We start from the raw sequence: 19,932 nt of genomic DNA, 5'->3' as shown, positions 1-19,932 counted from the left end.
CTTCACTGCATTTCCTCAGGTCCATAAGTTGACACATTCGTGTGCTCAGGAAATTAGGACTCAATGCAAGACCCGTTTCCTCTCATTTAAGCATTTACAGTAACTCAAAAGCAGTGAACAAACCAAAATAGGGACACACAGCATGAACATAGTCTTGTACAGACCAACAGACAGCTGTGAAAGAAACCCAGACTCAGGTGGTTCTCCCAGTTCAGAAAAGAAACATCCCTGACTTCTGATATATACTCCATTCAAAGTATTCAGATAGCTGATTTTGAAGTAATTTTAAGTTTTCCAGGAAAAAAAACCAAACACCCAGGGCTATTACTTGAGTGAGCAGAATGCTAAGGTGATATGTTTTGATAAATAAATGCTTCTGGTATACAGCCAGAGGGAATCCTGTTGATTCTGGAACAAAAACATGTATAAAAACTTTAGCTATGAGATCTCCTCCTATTCATTTTTTCTGAGTAAACTGCACTATATAAAAACATTAATTTGCTCAGTTCAGGACAGACATCTCAGTTCAAGAGAGGATATCCATTCAGGAAGTGATTAACGCCTATTGACTTCATGCCTTTATTAAATAAAAATAAATTTAATAATGTATTTACATAATTTTCTGAAATGAACGACTGTCTGATCCTGCATGAATTTCTTAACAGTTGCAGGACACATCATCTTACATTGCAAATCTGAACTGCAAACTGATAGACTGTCACAAGTTCTATTTTCCTCCCAATAGCTGCAAAAAGCTAAAACAGAATTTCATTTTTGCTTTCATTTGCTAGCTGCCTTCTCCCCCTTTTACACGCTATTTTTCATTCCTTTTTTCCTTTTTGACATTACCTCTCAAACCAACTTAATAATCTAAGACTTACTTGCAAAAAGTGATTTAATTAAGGAGTGAATCCATGCTGAACATTCTGCAATGCACGCAAGTATGTGAACTGCAGATTTGGAAACAGTTTGTTTACTGTAAATGAAACTTATGTTCTGTAAAAGAACTCCTGATGAAGATAATGAAAATTCCAAGTACACAGTACCTTGAGGAAAAAATCCTGCAGCACTTGGAATATTTTTAATGGATTTACTAGTGAATATTCCTCTCTCAGATACAGTGTTACCATTTTTTCCCTTTTTTCTTTTATTTCTTTACATATTGACATTACTTAAAAACACATAGATTTATTCAAGTCATCTTCAAATATAACTTAGCCGTTTTTTAAAACTGATTTTGCACTTTTTAGTGGCAGCATCTACATAATAACAATACAAAAATTTAAATTACACAGTTTCAACAAAGATACCTTCTCATATCTGTTTCTAAACCACTTACTAAAGAGGGACAGCGTTACAAACAAATCCATCTGCTGTGATACCACTGTTCTCCACATTCATTACAAATAACGTAGGTCAACATTTGTTCATCTGGATTTGTGTTTCGCACCCAACCTGGAAGAAAGAGAGTTCCTCTGGCGATCATAGTGACAGTACAATCAAATTTTTCACAGCGCCTACACTTTATCTTGTTTGTCTGTGTGCCATTAATAACTTGTGGAAGCTGATGTTCCTGAACAGATGATTCTGTGTACAGGGCCCTGAGCTGTTTCAGTTCATCGCTGGCCATTTCCATCACTGTCATCTCAGCAAAAGCCTTTGGACTCAACGTCCCTGAAAAAAGGTTATGTTTTAAGTGACAACTTTTAGGGTTCTTCAGGTTAGAGATTTTGCTTCTGATGCAATTTTTATACTTTTTGTCATTTTTAGCATGAAGAGCAAAAACATGCTCTTCGATTTCTTTAGATAGCTCTAGCCATTTATGAGTTTCTTCTTCGTCTTTGGCAGAACCAGTCAAAGCTTTATAAAGAAGATCCGTACATTTACACCTCAGAGCTTTCATCGGATCCTGCTGCAGACTTGCTTCGTTAACAAGAGGTTTAGAATCTTCATTATCAGTGTGTTGTTCCTCAAAAGAAGAAAGCTGATTCATGCTGCCTTCTGCGTCGTTACATACCACATTTTTAACAGTCTGCAACGGGACCAAAATTTTAGAACTAGTAGCATCTAATGCCTCCTGCTGACATGGTCCTTCAGACAGTGACTGCCCTCTAGGAACCACACCGAGATGTTCAATTTCCTCTTTCACATACACAGAAACTGACTTTTTAACTTGCATTGACTGAACACAGTTATTCTTGTAAAGTGCTTTCCACCTTGATAATAACTGCTTTGCCTTCTTTTTCAACTCTACTGAAGGGCAGGTCTTGAGTACTCTGTATACAGCCTTGGCAACTTCTGTCCCCTGAAGGTATTCTACAGTCATATCAACATCTTCAAGTTCTTTAAGGTGATTCTCAATATCTTGAAAATTGTTCTCAGACAGTAGCTTTTCAATACAATGGGCTCTGTGTACAATATTTTTCTGGTCAGACATATTTAAATCTGAAAGTGAAAAGATGTTTATCATATTGCAGTTATTACATTAATTCATTTTCTGTATATTCTCACAAGGTTTTCTTTTTATTTTCTGTTATTTTACACTATTTTATTTGTATACATCACTGGTTTTGCCAGCTTTTTCTTGAAATGGTGTACAGTAGAGTTAGTGGAGCAAATGCAAAATGCAGAGGAGCCTGGGTCCTGGAAAAATGCAAGTGGGCATGCTAGTCTAACTCATGCAAGGAAAATACTGGCAGAAAGGAGAGCCCACAGGGACTTCTGCTGGGGTAGGGTTAACAATTTAAAAAGTAGGGTATGACACTAATTTTTAAGGAAAAGCACAGTCTCTTGCCAAAAGCCACACAACAAAGAAAGACACTACTAGCATAATAAAAGTGTTTGTCGTACTTGGTTTTTCTATGCATGCACGTCACAACAGAAGTTCACAGGGAGATTCTCAACTACTACAAGAAGGTAGGTAACTACACAGCCACTCTGCTGTATGAAATTACAGGTAGACTTTGCAGTGTTTGCGCAATAGTAGACTCCAGTACCACTGGACTACCAAGAAGCAACGAGTTCTGAAATTCAGCATTTTTCACCAAAAGCACCAGATGATCACCCATTGATGTTTAAAATCTAGACATTGTTATCAAATGACACGCTTTCCAAAAAATAAAAAGGTTTTATAGGCAACGTATTTCCCCCTCCTCACACGTGCAGAGAAACAATAAAAATATTAGTAGGGTTTTTACAGTATTGGTGGCAACAAATTGAATTTCATAAGAATGCTGTTTTCAGAAAATCAGTTTGTTTTTCTATCACAGAAATTTAAAGTCTATTAAACACCATATCTGTGACCTTCTGCTATAACAGGTATTTGAATAACATACTGATCTCACACTGTTGAATACATTCTGTAATAGCTCCCTGATAACCTCCAAAGACAGATTTGTAAGTAAATACTGCACTAATTTAATCTGAAAGTTACAATGACATGGAAGTTTACCGCAAGACTCCAAACCCAGGGAGATCATTGCTGTCACCTTTCCAAAATGCATATGCAAAATAACCCTTCTCAGAAAAACTAACTTATGTCTCAACTTTTGGGAACCTGTAAATTTCTTTTTCCATTTTTCACAGTTTCCAAGCATCTGACTACAAATGAACTCAGTACAAGTTGCAATGATACAGAATAATAGAAAAATCAAAGTTCAAATAATAGAAAAATCCACATTCTAAGGTGCTTTTTTGGTTGCTGGTTTTGGGGGTTGTGTGTTTGGTTGGTTTTTTGGGTTTGTTTTTTGTTTGGGTTTGGGGTTTTTTGTTTGTTTGTTTGATTTTTTTAACTCAGTCATTCCTGCAACTATACCCTAACTTACCACGATTTTTTTCACAAATCCTTATAATTAATGCTGAGATGTTTGGCTAGCTGTGCTTTTGTTTTTAATAAAATCTGCAGGTTTCCACTTGGTTTCTCATAACAAACCCTTTAGTTAAAATCAAATCTATATGTTTTGGCATTAGAAGACTAATTTGGAGTAGAGAGCAATGTGTAGCGCACCTATGCTTTTCAAAAATTTGTTTGGTTTTGCCACTGTCAGGTATATGTTGTAGCCTGTACAATGGAGAATCATTGACACAGACAGAAATTAAATATATGCATTAAGAATGACCCATAAAACATAAAAAGTTAGAAAGTTTAAGAAAACTTGCACACTCACATTGTTTTAGTTAATATTAACTTTTACAGCAGACAGATGAGATACCTGTGAATTGTTTTTTTCATTTCAGACTTCTTCTTCAAGCCTTTGTTCCTTCAAAAGAATAAAATTAACCAGCTAATGTGGGCATGGTATCTGACCAAAACCCACTGACCTGAATGACTTTTTCAAGCACCTGGTGGAAAGGTCAGAGTTTTCAGGCCTTCTGAGGAACTTTTATATGCCACCATAACTTGATATTAGGGATTTCTTCAATTACTAAACAGTAAGTAGCTGAACATATTTGACTGGGAGCTGCAAAGCGCAGGTTTGGGGCTACTCTGCAGCAAGTTTAAGTAAGTGAGCCTGACATAGCTCAGTGGATCTTAAGCCTGAAATGCCATTCTGGTTCCTACAGGACCCTCAACCTTTCACTTGCTATGCAAGAGATCATGTTATCTCTCTTCCAAAAGTTTTCATTATAGCTGCTAACGGAGAGGCAAGTCGGACTAGTAAACTTTCAGCTGAGGTCCCCAACACTGCCCTTTCCCTTGCTAGCTCTGGCATCACACTACAGTTTGGTATAGTATGATACTACATACAAACTACAGTTTGGTGTAGTATGAAGGCAGGGCAGCTCAAAAATAGTGACACCTGCAAAACAGTTTCAAAACGGTGACATCTACAAACTCCTATTTTTGGAAATTCTTAAAAGTTAAAGACACATCCCTCTATATCCTAAACCATACCTATTTTCTTACAGCTGTAGCATTATTAAAGCATGCTCCCATATATTCTCATGTGTTAAATGAAAAGAAAAAGGGGGCTTCAGAATGCAGTCCCATGGCTTGAGTAAGATTTCCTTTTGATTTCTTTTTATCAAGCCCTTTGACCAAAAAATGTGCACTGCATTGCTATGTGCAAATTTACAAAGAAAAAGAGTTAATTACTACTAACACTATTCTCCTGTCTGCTGAAAAGGAGAATTAAATGTAGAATGCAGAATTGAATGGTGTGTTGTGAGTGTTAAGTGTTCCTCTTTCTTAGGAGTTAGTCTTCTAAATTAGTGCACAAAACCAGTGTTTTGTCTGAAGTTGCATACATCCTGATTCTACTCTAGAAAGTCATCTGACTGATGGAGACTGATACAAGGCTAGCTACACGTCACGTTTGAAGAAACTCATAAGCAGATTTCTTGCACCATCACTGTCTCCATGATGAAATCTCCTGAGAATGGGGGGAGAGGAGGGAGAAGTGATACAGCTGGGTGATTTGCATACTCCATTGCTTTCGATGACCATCAGCCCAGCTAACTTGTTTTATGCATGACAGAAATAAGTTCACACTTTAGGTAGGGCCTCAGAGCTCCACAAAAGAAAAGGACAGAGAGCATAAACCTTCATCTGTTTCTATAATCCTGAACCACAGACCAACCTGATCTCTGCATTCACTTAACCTGTATTTAAACAGCTCATTCTTGTCTGACATTTTGAAGTCCTGCGAAACCTCAATAATGGCTATTACAGAAACTGATTTACTACTCAAGAAGTTTCAGAATCAAAGAAACAGGATGCATGTTTCAAATACTTAAGTTGAACTGTATGTATCGTCATACCGAAAAGCACATATAATTGCATCCTCACTCATCTGTTCTGTTGCAGGAACGTGCAAAGGCTGGGAGAGCGGAAAGAATCATAGAATCATAGGATGAATGGTTTGGGTTGGAAGGGACATTGAAGACCACCTAGTTCCAACGCCCTGCCATGGGCAGGGACACCTTCCACTAGACCAGGTTGCTCAAAGCCCCATCTAACCTGGCCTTCAACACTTCCTTCCACAACTTTTCTGGGCGACCTGTTCCAGTGCCTCACCATCCTCACAGTAAAGAATTTCATCCTTATATCTAATCTAAATCTACCCTCTTTCAGTTTAAAGCCATTACCCCTTGTCCTATCACTATGTGCCCTACTAAAAAGTCCCTCTCCAGCTTTCTTGTAAGCCCTTTTCAGGTACTGGAAGGCTGCTATAAGGTCTCCCCGCAGCCTTCTCTTCTCCAGGCTGAACAACCCCAACTCTCTCAGCCTGTCTGCACAGAGGAGGTGCTCCAGCCCCCTGATCATCTTCATGGCCCTCCTCTGGACCCAGTCCAACAGGTCCATGTCTTTCTTGTGCTGGGAACCCCAGAGTGGTTATGCAATACTCCAGGTGGGGTCTCACCAGGGCAGAGTAGAGGGGCAGAATCACCTCTCTCGACCTGCTGGTCATGCTTCTTTTGATGCGGCCCAGGATACGGTTGGCTTTCTGGGCTGCAAGTGCACATTGCCAGCTCATGTTGAGCCTCATCAACCAACACCCCCAAGTCCTTCCCCTCAGGGCTGCTCTCCATCCATTCTTTGCCCAGCCTGTAGTTGTGCTTGGGATTGCCCCAACCCAGGTGCAGGACCTTGCACTTGGCCTTGTTGAACTTCATGTTGAATTTTCAGGTTGAAAGAGGTGTTTTTGTATGTAGGGCAGCCATCACTACAGCAGGACAGTTCCCTGTCTCCCAAACACTAAGTAGCTGACATTAAAAAATTATGATCTGCTGGCATTTACTGTTTTTCATGCAATCTAGGGCAGAGCTGGTGACAGTTATATGCTCAACCAGTATGATTGCCCTATGCCTTAGAATCAGTTCTGCTCCTTCCAACGTACTCCACTTCAAATGTAATTTTCTTCAGTTCTTGTACCTATCTATGCATGTATTGTATTATGCTACACATACCATAAAATAGACTTATTCAAATGAAAGATGACTTCATGAATTCTCAATATTTAGTATACAGGACTATGGACATGCAAAGAAATTACTACACACAAAGTGCTCTGCTGATAGTTTGTCCATGCATACACTTTTACCCTGCAACAAAGGTGAGGTATTTTGATCTTTCATTGAGGACTATGCTTCATAGAAATTTTCCTCTCTAATACTGCAGGGTGAGGATCCGTACATAAGAAATGGTGCATAAATTCCATGGATATCATCTGCTTTATGGTAGTGGTCCTTGCTCATGGTTATCCACCTGACCCCAGGCAGCCCACCAGAGTGGCAAGGTGAAGACATGCCCATTTCTGTGGCCAATCTCACACAAGAAAATTTTATGGCTGAAAAAGACTCCTTCGGCTCCACAGCTATGAGAGGGCATCGGTAGCTGGGGTGACTAACACAAAGCCTCCGAGGGGAGCTGGAGCCCACGCGTTGGCATCTGCAGCAAGAACGAAGCCATTCTGCCACACACTCACAGTGAACTATGTTACACTTACCAGACACCTACAGCTACTGAGACAGAGCTGGCATACGCTAACTCATCACCCCAGACTAAGATGCTTTTTTTCTAATAGGTAGATCTAAGATAACCTGGTTTGTTTTTTTTTAAACTCTCTTCCAGATATATAAAAGGCTGGTTTAGATTAGATTAAATGCAGCATATATGTCCTACCTTAGGACTTTTTCCACATGTGCGCTAAGGCAATAAATTAAATTATTAGAAATTTTAAGGTCGTCTTAGTCATGCATTGACTTTTTCAAGTTTATGCAACATTAAATTCAAGTACATAGATGTTATGGCAGTTAAATAAGCAAACTGAAAACAGAATATGGACATCAAAATATGAACAATGATTTTAAAATAATTTTGGAAATTCAACCACCTAACAGACTACTCACATTTAAGTCAAAACAATCACTTCTAAGGGAATGCTTTCCTCAACATGTACAACATATAGCAAAGAGGTAAGACTGAGTGACTCCCTTCAAACTTATTAAGCAAAGCTAGGTAACAGTAACAGAAAAAATAAGTCACCAAAAATACATGAGAAGAACAGAACCAAATCTATAATTATCTACTTCAATGGAGTGGGATATTCACTAGTAACTGGCAGAAGCACAAGAAACAGCCATCAGAGAAACTACTAAATAAAGCTAATAAACATCTTTATCAGTGACAATAGAGAGGTTTCTGCGGGGAAAGCATTCTTGGAATGCCACTGGCTTTGTTGTGTGTACCTGGTTTACAAAGGATTTTAAGATCCTTCAAGATGAAAAGTAATGCATACATCTGAAATACTATGCTAACTACTCAATCATAAATTTCATCTCAGCTTCCAAATTAAAATGCAGTGTTGTGAAAAAAGAAAAAGTTGTTTGCGTGTTTGTTGCCCTATAAGTCAAGCAAGGACTGGATTTATCACCAAGGTTGATAGAGACCATTATTTTACAGGATCAGAAATTAAACAGAGATTCCTGAACTTACAAAGAACACATAAGGTTACAAAATGGTTAGTTTTACTACTGCTGGCTTCCTTCAAAGGATGAGGCAGAGCTCTTCTTTAATACTGGGAATCTTGCATAGCATTTCATATTAAGTCTGGATGTCAAAGACCTCTTCTGCTTCTCTAATCAAGGCACAACATGATTTCCTCAGACAACTGTAGAAAACATGTTTTTCATGTTCTTATAGGGAGAAACAAGAAATTACTGATGCAGTGGTAATACTGGAAGGTATTTTCTAGCCAAAGTTCACTGGGAACCTAAGTATAGCAAGCCTGAGCTCTTTCGTGCTCAGACTCCTATTCCTTGAACTCTGATGTTTCTGCTGTAAATCAGGGTTTTGCTGTTTGTGGAATGATGGCAAAACCTCCAGGTACAGGACGTCATTTTGTTTACTTTGTTACTTTGTAGAAATAACAGTGGAAGTCTGTGATACTTGAGACAGCTGCCAGATCTCTGACTGCCCACTGATAAGGGATTTTTGAGTTTTCTGCTATGTCAGATAAGCAAAATCACTGATTCTCACACGACAAAGGTGAGGCTTATAGGGTGAAATAACCTGCCCAAGCTGGTTCATTAGGTCAGCTAAGGAATGAAAACCACGATCATAACCCTTTAACCCACAGCTGTACTTCTCCGATAACCCCACAGTCCTAAGCAGCTGTTCATAATGTTCAACATTTGAGGAGGGGAAAAAAAAAAAAGAAAAAAAAAAAGAACAAAGAGGAAGTTGGGGGAAGCCTCAAAACTTTCTGAAGAGAAAGTAAGTGTTTCACAGAAACCAAGCTGCAATTCCAAATGGGAAATTATTTTACCACATGAGGGAGCTGTAACATAGCAAACGCATGGAGTCTTGTGAAATGTGCATGAGAAACTCCAGCCTCTTAAGAAAAAAGATAAAACATTTTCCCTATGACCTTTAGGAGACTTCACATTTTTAGGGTACCTATTTGCCTAAATTTGGCAACCAAACCCTGTAAGTTCAAAGGTACTGAGATACAGACAGGAGGGAAAGGGTGCATCCCTTATCCAATCATTGTCCTGTACATTGATCTTTCATTCAACATTTTTTAAATTTGGAATTTGACCACTTTTCTACCTGATTTAATGCTATTTGGCAAATGCTGCTGAACAAATATTTGTAAAATTAACTGAATTGTACTCAGTCAGCATTGTTCTGCCGTCTTCCCAGTTCCAAGAGGTAAGAAATCCAAGAAAAAGGATTTTTTTTCTTATGAATCATGCATTTTTGTTATTGTAGAGATGCAAGAACAAAAGTACAAATGATAGTATCACAGTTTTGTGCAGTATAAAATAAACATCCTCATCCCTCCTACAACTACACAAGGCATTTCCATCCTGCTTATCTTTAGCAATGCATGAGTACATCCGTTTGAATTCCAAGTGTCTATTGAAGGTTACAAGGTAGGGATTGACTCCTATCTACAGTAAGACTCTAATGCTGTGCTGATGAGGTACTTTCTTGCCAAATCATCAGAAACTCTCACATGGACTGCATGGTATAATGAGTCGCTTGTGCGTACAAGAATAAATGATGGTGATAAATAAAAATCTTGTAAGTCAGTTTGCTCCTAAGGAAAAAAGATCAGGCTACCTCAGGTTTAAAATATGGTCATCCTGTAATGATACCAAGTTGAATCAGAACTTTTTTAAACAGTAAAATGGCTAAACAGGAGGAAACAAACAAATAAACAAAAAACCCCAGCCTGAGACACTGGCTGCTAATTACAAAGCCAGCCCCTAGGAAAAACACTGCCCCCTCCAAAACCACTTGGGGTAGATGCCTTGTCTCTGCTGTATGCCTTATCCGGTTCAAAGCCATAGTCTATTTTGCCTTAGCACAGCTAACTCCCACTGATAAGCCAAGAAGAACTCAGAATGCATCCAAGTAAGTGTGGATGAATGTCTTGGAAGGGTAGAGAAGGCTGAACACCAGTCCTCTTCTCCCTCATCCCAACCTTGGATGCAGATGATTTTTTTCTCCAAGGAATTTCATGTAATCAGAAGAAAATCCAGACCACAGCCAAGTACTCCTAGCGGTGTAATAAATTTTCTGCCAAAAATGTGGTTAATGCTATAGCAGAGATGGTGCACAGCACAGTCCTAGAAACACCAGATTTCTTGCTTTTGGCAACCTAAATTGCATACGAACAATGAAAATGATCAAATGCTATTTTAAACTCAGAGCCTAAGAGGAAATCAGAGAATTCTCACAGCCAGCCTCCAGACTCAAAAACGTTCCTTCACCCTATCTACAGTGGGAGAGCGGTTATCAAAGATGTCACCAAGAAATCATTTTTCAGGGGCTTTTATTTCATCTTGGCAAAAATCAGAGCTCTTCCTGCCTTTCAGCAGGACTGCCTCCCACCCCTAAAAATTTCTGAACTATACAGAAAGTCATCTTCGAAGAATAGCCACATGAATAAATCTAAGTTTATACAATAATAACTGAGACAATACAACAGTACTATTGCCAGATGTCCATGACCACTGACACCTCACTGACCAACAGAGTCATCTCTTGGTCAAAGATCCAGAAGCAGCAGAGTACATGAGTTCAGGATTATTGCAAAACCATTCCCCAAAAACCTCTATTTCACTTGCAGAATGCTGTCACTGCAGTGCCAGAGGCAAAATGCATCTTTTATTCTTCTGCACACAACGGAATAGAGCCACAGTGAACAAGAAAAGGAAAATTAAGAATACTACATAGAATATTGTTTCAAGAAATTTTCCAGGACGCCATCTGTGAAAGAGTATGTGCATAATGGAAAGTAGTCTGATAGCACGATAGCTTTGTTCTGCGTCTGTAACATCAGTGACTGCTTGAACTACAGCACTCTTAACTAATCTGGAGCTATATTGTCTCTATCCTGTGTTTCTCTCCCTGGAACCATTCTCCTACAGCTTTCTTCCCAAGAGAGGGAGTTTGTAGGGGAGAGAGGGCATCACATTCATGTGAGGATGCACACAGTAGCCTCTTTTACAAGGCAAATTTTTAATCCTGATGTGGAGTTGCTTCTCCTAGAACCCCCATTTTTAATTAAAACAGAATTCTTATTTCCTTTAAAAAAATTTTTAAAAAATCAACAGACTGCAAAATTTTGCTGGTTTTGGCTGGGATAGAGCTAATTTTCTTCATAGTAGCTAGCATGGGCTATGTTTTGGATTTGTGCTATAAACAGTGTTGGTAACACAGGGATGTTTTAGTTACTGCTGAGCAGTGCTTACACAGAGTCAAGGCCTTTTCTGCTCCTCATCTCACCCCACCAGCGAGAAGGTTGGGGGTGCACAAGAAGCTGGGAGGGGACACAGCTGGGACAGCTGACCCCAACTGACCAAAGGGATGTCCCACACCATAGGACGTCATGCTCAGCATATAAAGCTGGGGGAAGAAGAAGGAAGGGGGGAACATTCAGAGTGATGGCGTTTGTCTTCCCAAGTAACCGTTACGCGTGATGGAGCCCTGCTTTCCTGGAGATGGCCGAACACCTGCCTGCTGATGGGAAGTAGTGAATGAATTCCTTGTTTTGCTTTGCTTGTGTGCATGGCTTTTGCTTTAGCTATTAAATTGTCTTTATCTCAACCCCCAAGTTTTCTCACTTTTACTCTCCTGATTCTCTCCCCCATCCCACCAGGGGAGACTGAGCGAGTGGCTGTGTGGTGCTTAGTTGCTGGCTGGGGTTAAACCATGACAATAATGCAGTTATCAAGCCTCAGGGATCAATCCCAAAGTAGAGTTGTCAGCACATCTTTCTAATAAGATCAAACAAACATGCATGGATTTAATGAGATAGGAAAAGCTGTTGCCCTTATCAGACTGCTTAGCCACTGGCTTCGTTTGACCTCAGTATATGAGCTGGAGCTCAGGAAAACACTCAAAATATTACAGCTACACCAGACGAATAACACCTCTGACTTGTCTCCTGGCAAAAAGTAGCTGAGAAAATTCTTTACATATTGAACAGCTATAGCTGTTTTGAGTTCTAAGAGCTCCACCTGATGTGACAGTGGACACACACATCCCAGCAGAGATGTTACCTTGCTAATGGTTTCTTTTAATAATTTAGTTTAGAATTAAACTTATTTTCACTGGAAGATATTTTAGCTTTTCCTGTATCTTGTCTGCCTTACCCATGTGAATTTTTTTACTGAACTGTCTGGTTATCTGAGTTAGACAAGCACCTTAAACTCTGAAAATCTTACAAGTAATGCATTATTCTACTGATTGGAAATCTTTACTTCTATTGATATGATTGACCTTTTTAATAAAATACTTCTAAGGAGTTAAAAAAAAAGACAAAATTTAGTTTTAACAAGTTACAGGTTGCAAGTATCAAGTGGAGGTATTAGCTAACCTCTTCCACAACAGGATAGCTATACAGATTCACAATACATTCTAATACATTACGATTCAACGGGGCAATAATAAAATGTATATATAGTCCAGAGAGATTTGTCATTAACAGTTTCATTTGAAATTATGTATAAATAACGTGTGCTTCTATTTGCTTTAAAATCTGCACCATTTCACATAATGAAACACTTACATGGTTTTTCTAATTTACAACCAGATGATTTTTCAGTATTAACTAACTTTATTCAAAATCATGCTTTCAAGTTTGGGCACAAGGACACACACATTTTCCACAGGGCGCTCTGTTTTTTCAAATTTTTATGACAAAGCCTTATCAAAGCTAGCAGAGAAATACCTTTGCTCTCAGCCCCTTTCCACTACTTGCCAGTATGAGGTACTAGCTGGAGCTTCCAGCAGGTCAAAAGTTAGGCTTTTGACACACATTTTCAAAATATGAATTACTGTTTTGGACACAAGTGACAAATACACATAGGAAAAGAAGTGTGTTGAATGAAATTTAAGCAGATGATTCAGACGTGAATTAATGCTACCTAGCTATGGCAGGGACACAGACTGTGACATCTGTATTTTGCACTAATAAAGCTGACCTGCTAGAGTGAAGCTTATCAAGGGGTTCAGGCTTTTTGGGGGTCTGCACACAATTTTTCACAAATCATACAATAATTTTGGTGATAATAAATTAACAGAGTCTCTTGCAAACTAAAGAGTACAGCTTATCATCTGCATAAAAAACCCAAGCTTGCTAGAAGTACATTTGGCATCTTCCCAACATGCCTCTGTCACGAAGAGCAAAGTTTAACCTGTGACAAGTGGAAAATGCTAATACCATTCTTATAACATCACCTACCTTAGTACCCAATCAAAACTTCACTGTGTGAAATTATTTTATTTGCACTTCGTGAAACAATTGCTTCATTTCCTAACATTCATGTTTTTCCAACAGTAACATTTTAAAATGAAAAGAAATTATTATTGTTAAATTTGAAAGACAATATGAAGACTATTTCACTATTTTCCCACAGCAAGAGGATGCTATAAACATTCCTCCTCACTCAAGAAACATACCAGGTGATACCAATATGATTTAAGCAGCTTAGCGTCATCGTGTATTAATTAACTACTTTAATTCAACACAGTTTAGTCTCCTAAACTGTTCATCTGGATGGATGCAAATGATCATATTCATAATTCCAATCACTTAGGACAGCAAACCAGTCAAATAATTCCAGCAAGGCTGTGACATCGTCCAAGGGGAAGCTGGTTTCTTCAACATACATTAACTGTATTGCCTTACATAGGTAATGCTAAAAGTTCCAGTTCATGAAGGGCGCGCACTCTCTCTCCACCACTGGGATTGTATCAGACAGCTAGACTGCTCCCTCTACTCAATGTCTGTGCACAAGAAGCATTCATAATGCCGTGCTCCAAACACTGGGAAATCATAATTCAACATCCCCAATACATTGAGATTGGCTTATACAGTATAATGCTTTTAGAAGTAAAAAACTGGGAGCTGTTCTGCATTTCTTTTAAGGCTGCAAGCCTCTAGTGTTCCTATCTTTACTCCGCAAACAAAATGATTAGGAGTTTACTTTTTTGAAAGAGAAAGGTTACACTACCATGTACAACATGGTTCCAAGGACCAGTCCTTGAAGAAATCAGAGTTTTGAGCATTCTATTGTAACTGTAAAAGACTGACAATACTTTCCCTGTTCACCTATAATGATGATAATGATGTTACCTCTCATGTTCCTGCTTGGTTTCGGAACTTTCCTCCACTTCCTCTTGAATTTCTTGTTCATTTACCTAGGCAGAATTAATTGGGTGGGGTTTTTTTAAACCTACTGAAGTGAAGAACTTGTTGTGAGCTGCAGGTTTAAAATGGGCTTTTAAGTGACAGATCTCATCTAACATTCTTGCACATCCACTTATTTTTCAGTCTCCATAAATACTGTTTATATCCTCTTGCAGATGTACTGATTTGAAACCTGGACAGCCTCAATCTAAACAAAGCTTTCCTAAGGTGGATCTCATATCCTCTTTTCAGTAAGCTTCTGCATTGGCACAGAAGTCCACTGGCTTGCAGATAGGAGCCTAAATCAACAAATAAAAATGTACTTAAGACTTATCTATTCAAAGTACATTTGTTCACTTAATACTTCAGAAACAAAATACGAGTTGCTTTGGAGAGGAACAAGTAATTCTTTTTCCTGAATACATTTCCTTGACAAAATAGCTTTAAAGATTATTCTTATTCATATAGAGCTAGCAAAGACTTCAATTCCAGCACACTACAAGCACAAGTAAATGTTCAGTCTGCAATGTCTTTTTATGGCAAATTGTGCTGACAAATTAATATAAAAATGGAACATGTAAGTAATAAAAACATGTTTTATGAACTGTTGTGAGTTTTTGATCATTTGTCAGATGAACACAGACTTTTTATTGCTGTAATGTTTATTTTCTAGTTAAGCCTCAGCACAATACTCTTTCTATTTATCATTCCACTGTCAGGGACGTACTTACATTAGATATTGCTTTATCATTCTTTTACAGGTTTTCCATTGAAAAATGATAAAACTTTTTCCCTTTAAAAATAAATCCTTTGTATGCAGAAGAGCACATAGGTTCCTGACTCCACTACAAAGAAAGCGTATGATATAATAAAAGGATATTTGTAAGATATTACTAGTGTCTGCTAAAATTCCTTCTGCTAAAACATGAATACTTAAACATGAAAGTACACAGCATCTAAACATTTGAGAGTCTTGACCAAGACATCTGATGCACTGCTTGAAATAAGATGTGAAATACACTTGAAATGAAACGGACTTTTATATATTTAATTATTAAAAACAATACTGCATTGGAAAGTGTGAACTCTAATTCCTTTCTATATTTATGCCAGCATTTGACTTATCTCAAGATGTCAATGCTGCACGGAGACCAATATAATAGCTAATAAATGCCCATAACACTAACATCATAGATATCCATCCTGCAATTTTCAAGGTCAGCCTCTTCTGTGAGCGGGAATTACAGCCGCTTATGATATAAATGATATAAATCAGTAGGGTAACTACAAGCAGCCCAGCTGTACGTATTGGTCTGAAAGCAGCTGACGCTTGCCTGACCTGGAAGCCAGCCGCAGAGGACAGCTTGCCGGGAAGGGGCTTGGGGCTGGCCTGACACCACCAGCAGCGGACCCACACCACCGTAACCTGCGGCTCCGACACCCGCCCGAGGCACGGGGTGGCGACCTGCCGGCAGCCACCCCATAAAACGGGTGGGCCAGTTCCCACAGTCACTGTGCTCCGAAACGCCACTCAGTAATGCCACGGGCTCGCTAACTCCGTGGTTCTCCTCCAAATCCGTCATGGAAACCTACTCAGGTCTGTTCCTCCTACACCTCCTCAGGCCCGTCTAGCGTAACTTTGATCCACTGCTGTACTGCTTAGGGGCGAGCTGTCGCCCCTCCCCAGGCTCCCGGCACGCCCAAGGCAGAAGGAGAAGCACGGACCTACCGACCAACGCCCCCCACCTCCGGGAGCTGCACCCCTTCCCCCTTGGCCCCCGCGGCCAGCGCCGGGGCTACCAGCGTGCTACCGGGCAAACCGGGCCTGGGGAGAAGCGGGGCGGTGTGGGCCTCCCGGGGGCCGGGGCCGCGGGGGGGTCCCGCCGGCCGCGGGGCGCCGTTTCATGGCGCTGCGGGGAAGCCCCGCACCGCTCACCCCCAGCGCCAGGGCACGGGAAAGCGTCCCCTCGCCGTCACCGAGGCGGCGGGAGCTGCGCGCCTCACTCCGGCTGCCCCTGGCGAGACACACAGCGCCGCTACCACCCCTCCCTCCCCCTTGTACTCCGCGGCCGGCGCCGTTACCTCGGCAGCGGGCCTCAACGCGGCGCCTCCCGCACTCTTCCCGCTCTGCACCGGGCCGCGCCGCCGCCATCTCTGCGAGGGGGCGGGGCGGGCCGCACTGCGGGGGCGAGCGGCTGCGCGCTGGCCTGGGCCCGCCGCTCCCTGCCAGCCCCGGCGGCGGAGCGCCCGGCTGCGGGCGGCGAGCCTGAGGCGGGCGCTCGCCTCAGAGCGCGGGCAGCCCCGCTGGCTCCCGCGGTGGGCGGGAGCGGCACCGGCGCTGAGAAGCACCCGGGAGAAAGCAACAGCCGGGGAAATAACTCGCGTCCCTAAGCAGCCTGAGGTGCGAAGGCGCAGCTTCCGCCGAGGCTGCCGCTGCCTTCTGGGCATCGCTCCGCTCCGGCATCTGAGCCGGCCGTGGGGTGAGGGGGCGCCGGGACGCTGCCCTGGGCCCCGGTGCGGGGCGCGGCCTGCCCCCGGTGCGGGGCGCGGCCTGCCCCCGGTGCCGGGCGCGGCCTGCCCCCGGTGCCCGACTGCGTGGCGCTGGGAGCTCCGCCGTGCCGCTGGAGCGGGAGCTGCACGCTGGCCCTGGGAACGCTGGAAAAGCTCTTCGGCTCCCCTCTCATCCCTGAGATGAATGAAAAAGTAGATGATATTCATGTGATTTTAAGCTTTAACCTTAGGCATGACGTGCTCCTTCTCGAGCAAACACAGCTCGGGAAAGACAGTGCGACACACCGAGCGGGGTAAATGAGTATCATGCCTACAGCTAACGGAGAACAGAAAAAACACTGTAAAACTTCTCATTTTCAACATTGTATTGCAACTAATCTTTTGGATGACAAATGGAGCTATTGGCATACACGGGGTTAAAGAAAATAAATATTATAAAACTTACTTTACAGGGTAACAACTTTTGGATACAATGAAGTGTGCTGGGCTTATCAGATTATGCAGTAAACACGTAAAAGTTGATGTATTTTAGTCAAAGCAAAGGTATTTGTCATTACCTTTATTGCAGTGCTTTCCTCTTTCATCTATGTTTTACACAGGCGTTCAAAATGATTTTGCAATAGATTAATACTTCTAGAACTTCGGCTCTACAGCAAATGCACAGGTGTTTGCCGGGGTTTATTCTTAATTACAGTAAAAAGTCGGTGTGAATTTTTAATACCCGGTTTTGGTTTTATTCACTAATGAGGCCTATGTTGCCCTCTGCTGACAGTAAACTGAACTTACCTACCTGAGCTTGAGAAGTCGTTCCAGTGTGAATGTCATGTACGGCAGACACACCTCTTTTTCCTTATTTTCATTTAATGAACATCACCAGTACTAATCACAAAGAAAAAAAAAAGCCTTGCATTGTTGTACAGGATGTAAGAAATCGCATAAGCCATTTATTAAATTATTGTAATGAACCAGCGATCCGTGTTCGTTATTGAGTGGTATCAAACCTTTCGTTGCTAGTGCTGCAGTGGTTGCGTTATACACTGGTGACTGAAGAATGGTGTCTAGTTCTGTTTAATACTTAACTCGCAATGTATTCGTGCCGAACTCACGAATCCATCAGTGACTGAATGCGTGGTGCAATGGTTAGCCCCGGCCAGCTGGAGGCCGCAGTTGAGATCAGGCTTCCTTTTTGCCTTGTCCTTGTGGCTCGCACAGCAACAAGGTGTGGGAAAAAAGGTATCCCAAAGAGTCCGCCGTTTTATGAAACAAGAGGTGAAGAGTTTGAAGCAGATGAAATGACTGTCCAGAACTGGCACAATAAAATAGTAGCAGAACAGGAAGGCAGTCCAAGCCTTCCAGGTCCAAATGTGGCATATCATCCAATGGCCTATCCTACATATTTTTAAGTATTTTTGCAGCACAGGTATGTCATGAGATCAGCAGCAGCTATCATTGCAATATTCAAGAGTTCGCAGTTTAGTTTCAGTTTAGGGCTCCCAGGAGAAGGCTCTTGAATGCTCGTTTTCTTTAACCTTTCTCTGTCTGTGTGATTGTGAGCACGGTATGTACAGGATTCCTCATATCCTCAGCTGAAAGTGCCTTGCCTACTGCAGAGGTGCAGAGCTCCCTGGGCAGGAAGGCACAAGAAGGAGCATGACTTGCTCCTTGTGATCAGCCTGCCTTTGAGCAGGGATCAAAACTGAGGATGCCCTTCCTGGAGGCAAGTTCCTCCCCCAAGGGACTGCTCAGGCGTCTCCATTAAATCATCTTTGGTCTAATGAATAAGGGATCATTATTCCAGTTTCCCATTTATAAAACAGAGACAATAATGCTTTCTTAATTACCCCTGAACTAAAACAAAACAAAAATATGATAAAAATTATATACCCATTATATTCATACATATGTGCATATGTGTGTAATGATATACATGTACATCTTTGCATTTGCATGGTTTTCCCGGATAAAATCAGTGCTACTGTAACACCGACAACTTCCTTGAGACTTCAGTATTGGCTGTGATAAGTATCTGCTTCTGTAAAAACATAGGCTTCTATTCAACCAAGTGAGATATTCTGCCAGCTGATAAAGTGTTAAATATCCACAGAATTAGTTGGAAAAATGTTGGGAAAACAATGTTCTTTGTAAGGTTCTTGCACAGAATAGTATCAGTTTCAAATAAGCTTTCCTAAAAAAGTTTGTTATTTTTTTTTAAAACAATGGTTCTATTTAAAGAAAAACAAAACAAAATGATTGGGTATTATTTATTCTATAAAATTATTTTTTATATTATATATATATATTTTAAAATTATGTCATATCATAATGTCCTAACAGCCTCCTATTTTATCATGTAATTTACTGCTTTGTCATATAGTCCCGCAGTGGTACAACACATCATTTTGGACATCATACGATAACAATTTAACATTACTAAGTTTAAATGAGCTGTAGGTTTGCATTTTCCACGTGTGATCTCCATAAAAGACAACGTTAGCATAAGAACACATGTGAACAGTTCTGGCTTGCCATCGAGCAGGAAACGTCCTGCAAAACTACCACAATTATTACTTCATTTATTAACTTACAGCTGTATCTATGAAAGAGATCACAGTCACTGAAAGTAGAACAGTGGTATGCAGTTTCTTTTCATTAAATAAAAAGCTTTTTTTTCCCAGTTTTGAAGATGATGTGTGTTGATAATACATTAGCAATGAAATACAGCAGAGGTGTACTCCCATTCACAAAATATTTGTAATGTAGTTATTATTTGAAA

General features: G+C 40.7%; 2 protein-coding genes across 2 annotated transcripts in view; both read right to left on the bottom strand.

Moving 5' to 3' along the window:
* Window positions 1-16,816, bottom strand: part of RAB9A (RAB9A, member RAS oncogene family) — a gene marked incomplete at its 5' end in the record, with an annotated part of 32,577 nt that extends 15,761 nt beyond the window's left edge. Inside the window, one exon of the mRNA XM_082304605.1 lies at window positions 16,731-16,816. The remainder of the gene's footprint in view (window positions 1-16,730) is intronic.
* On the bottom strand, window positions 651-16,812 carry TCEANC (transcription elongation factor A N-terminal and central domain containing). Its single transcript, XM_082304601.1, has 2 exons — window positions 16,731-16,812; window positions 651-2,445 (listed from the first exon to the last, which is right to left on the bottom strand). The coding sequence occupies exons 1-2, from the start codon at window positions 16,798-16,800 to the stop codon at window positions 1,355-1,357; spliced, it is 1,161 nt and encodes a 386-aa protein (XP_082160727.1). The 5' UTR covers window positions 16,801-16,812; the 3' UTR covers window positions 651-1,354.
* Window positions 16,817-19,932: the final 3,116 nt, after the last annotated feature.

The sequence above is a fragment of the Platalea leucorodia genome, assembly GCF_965183815.1.
Source record: "Platalea leucorodia genome assembly, chromosome: 2".
In the NCBI taxonomy this organism is placed as follows: domain Eukaryota; kingdom Metazoa; phylum Chordata; class Aves; order Pelecaniformes; family Threskiornithidae; genus Platalea; species Platalea leucorodia.
This window is presented reverse-complemented; position numbering and strand designations above follow the sequence as displayed.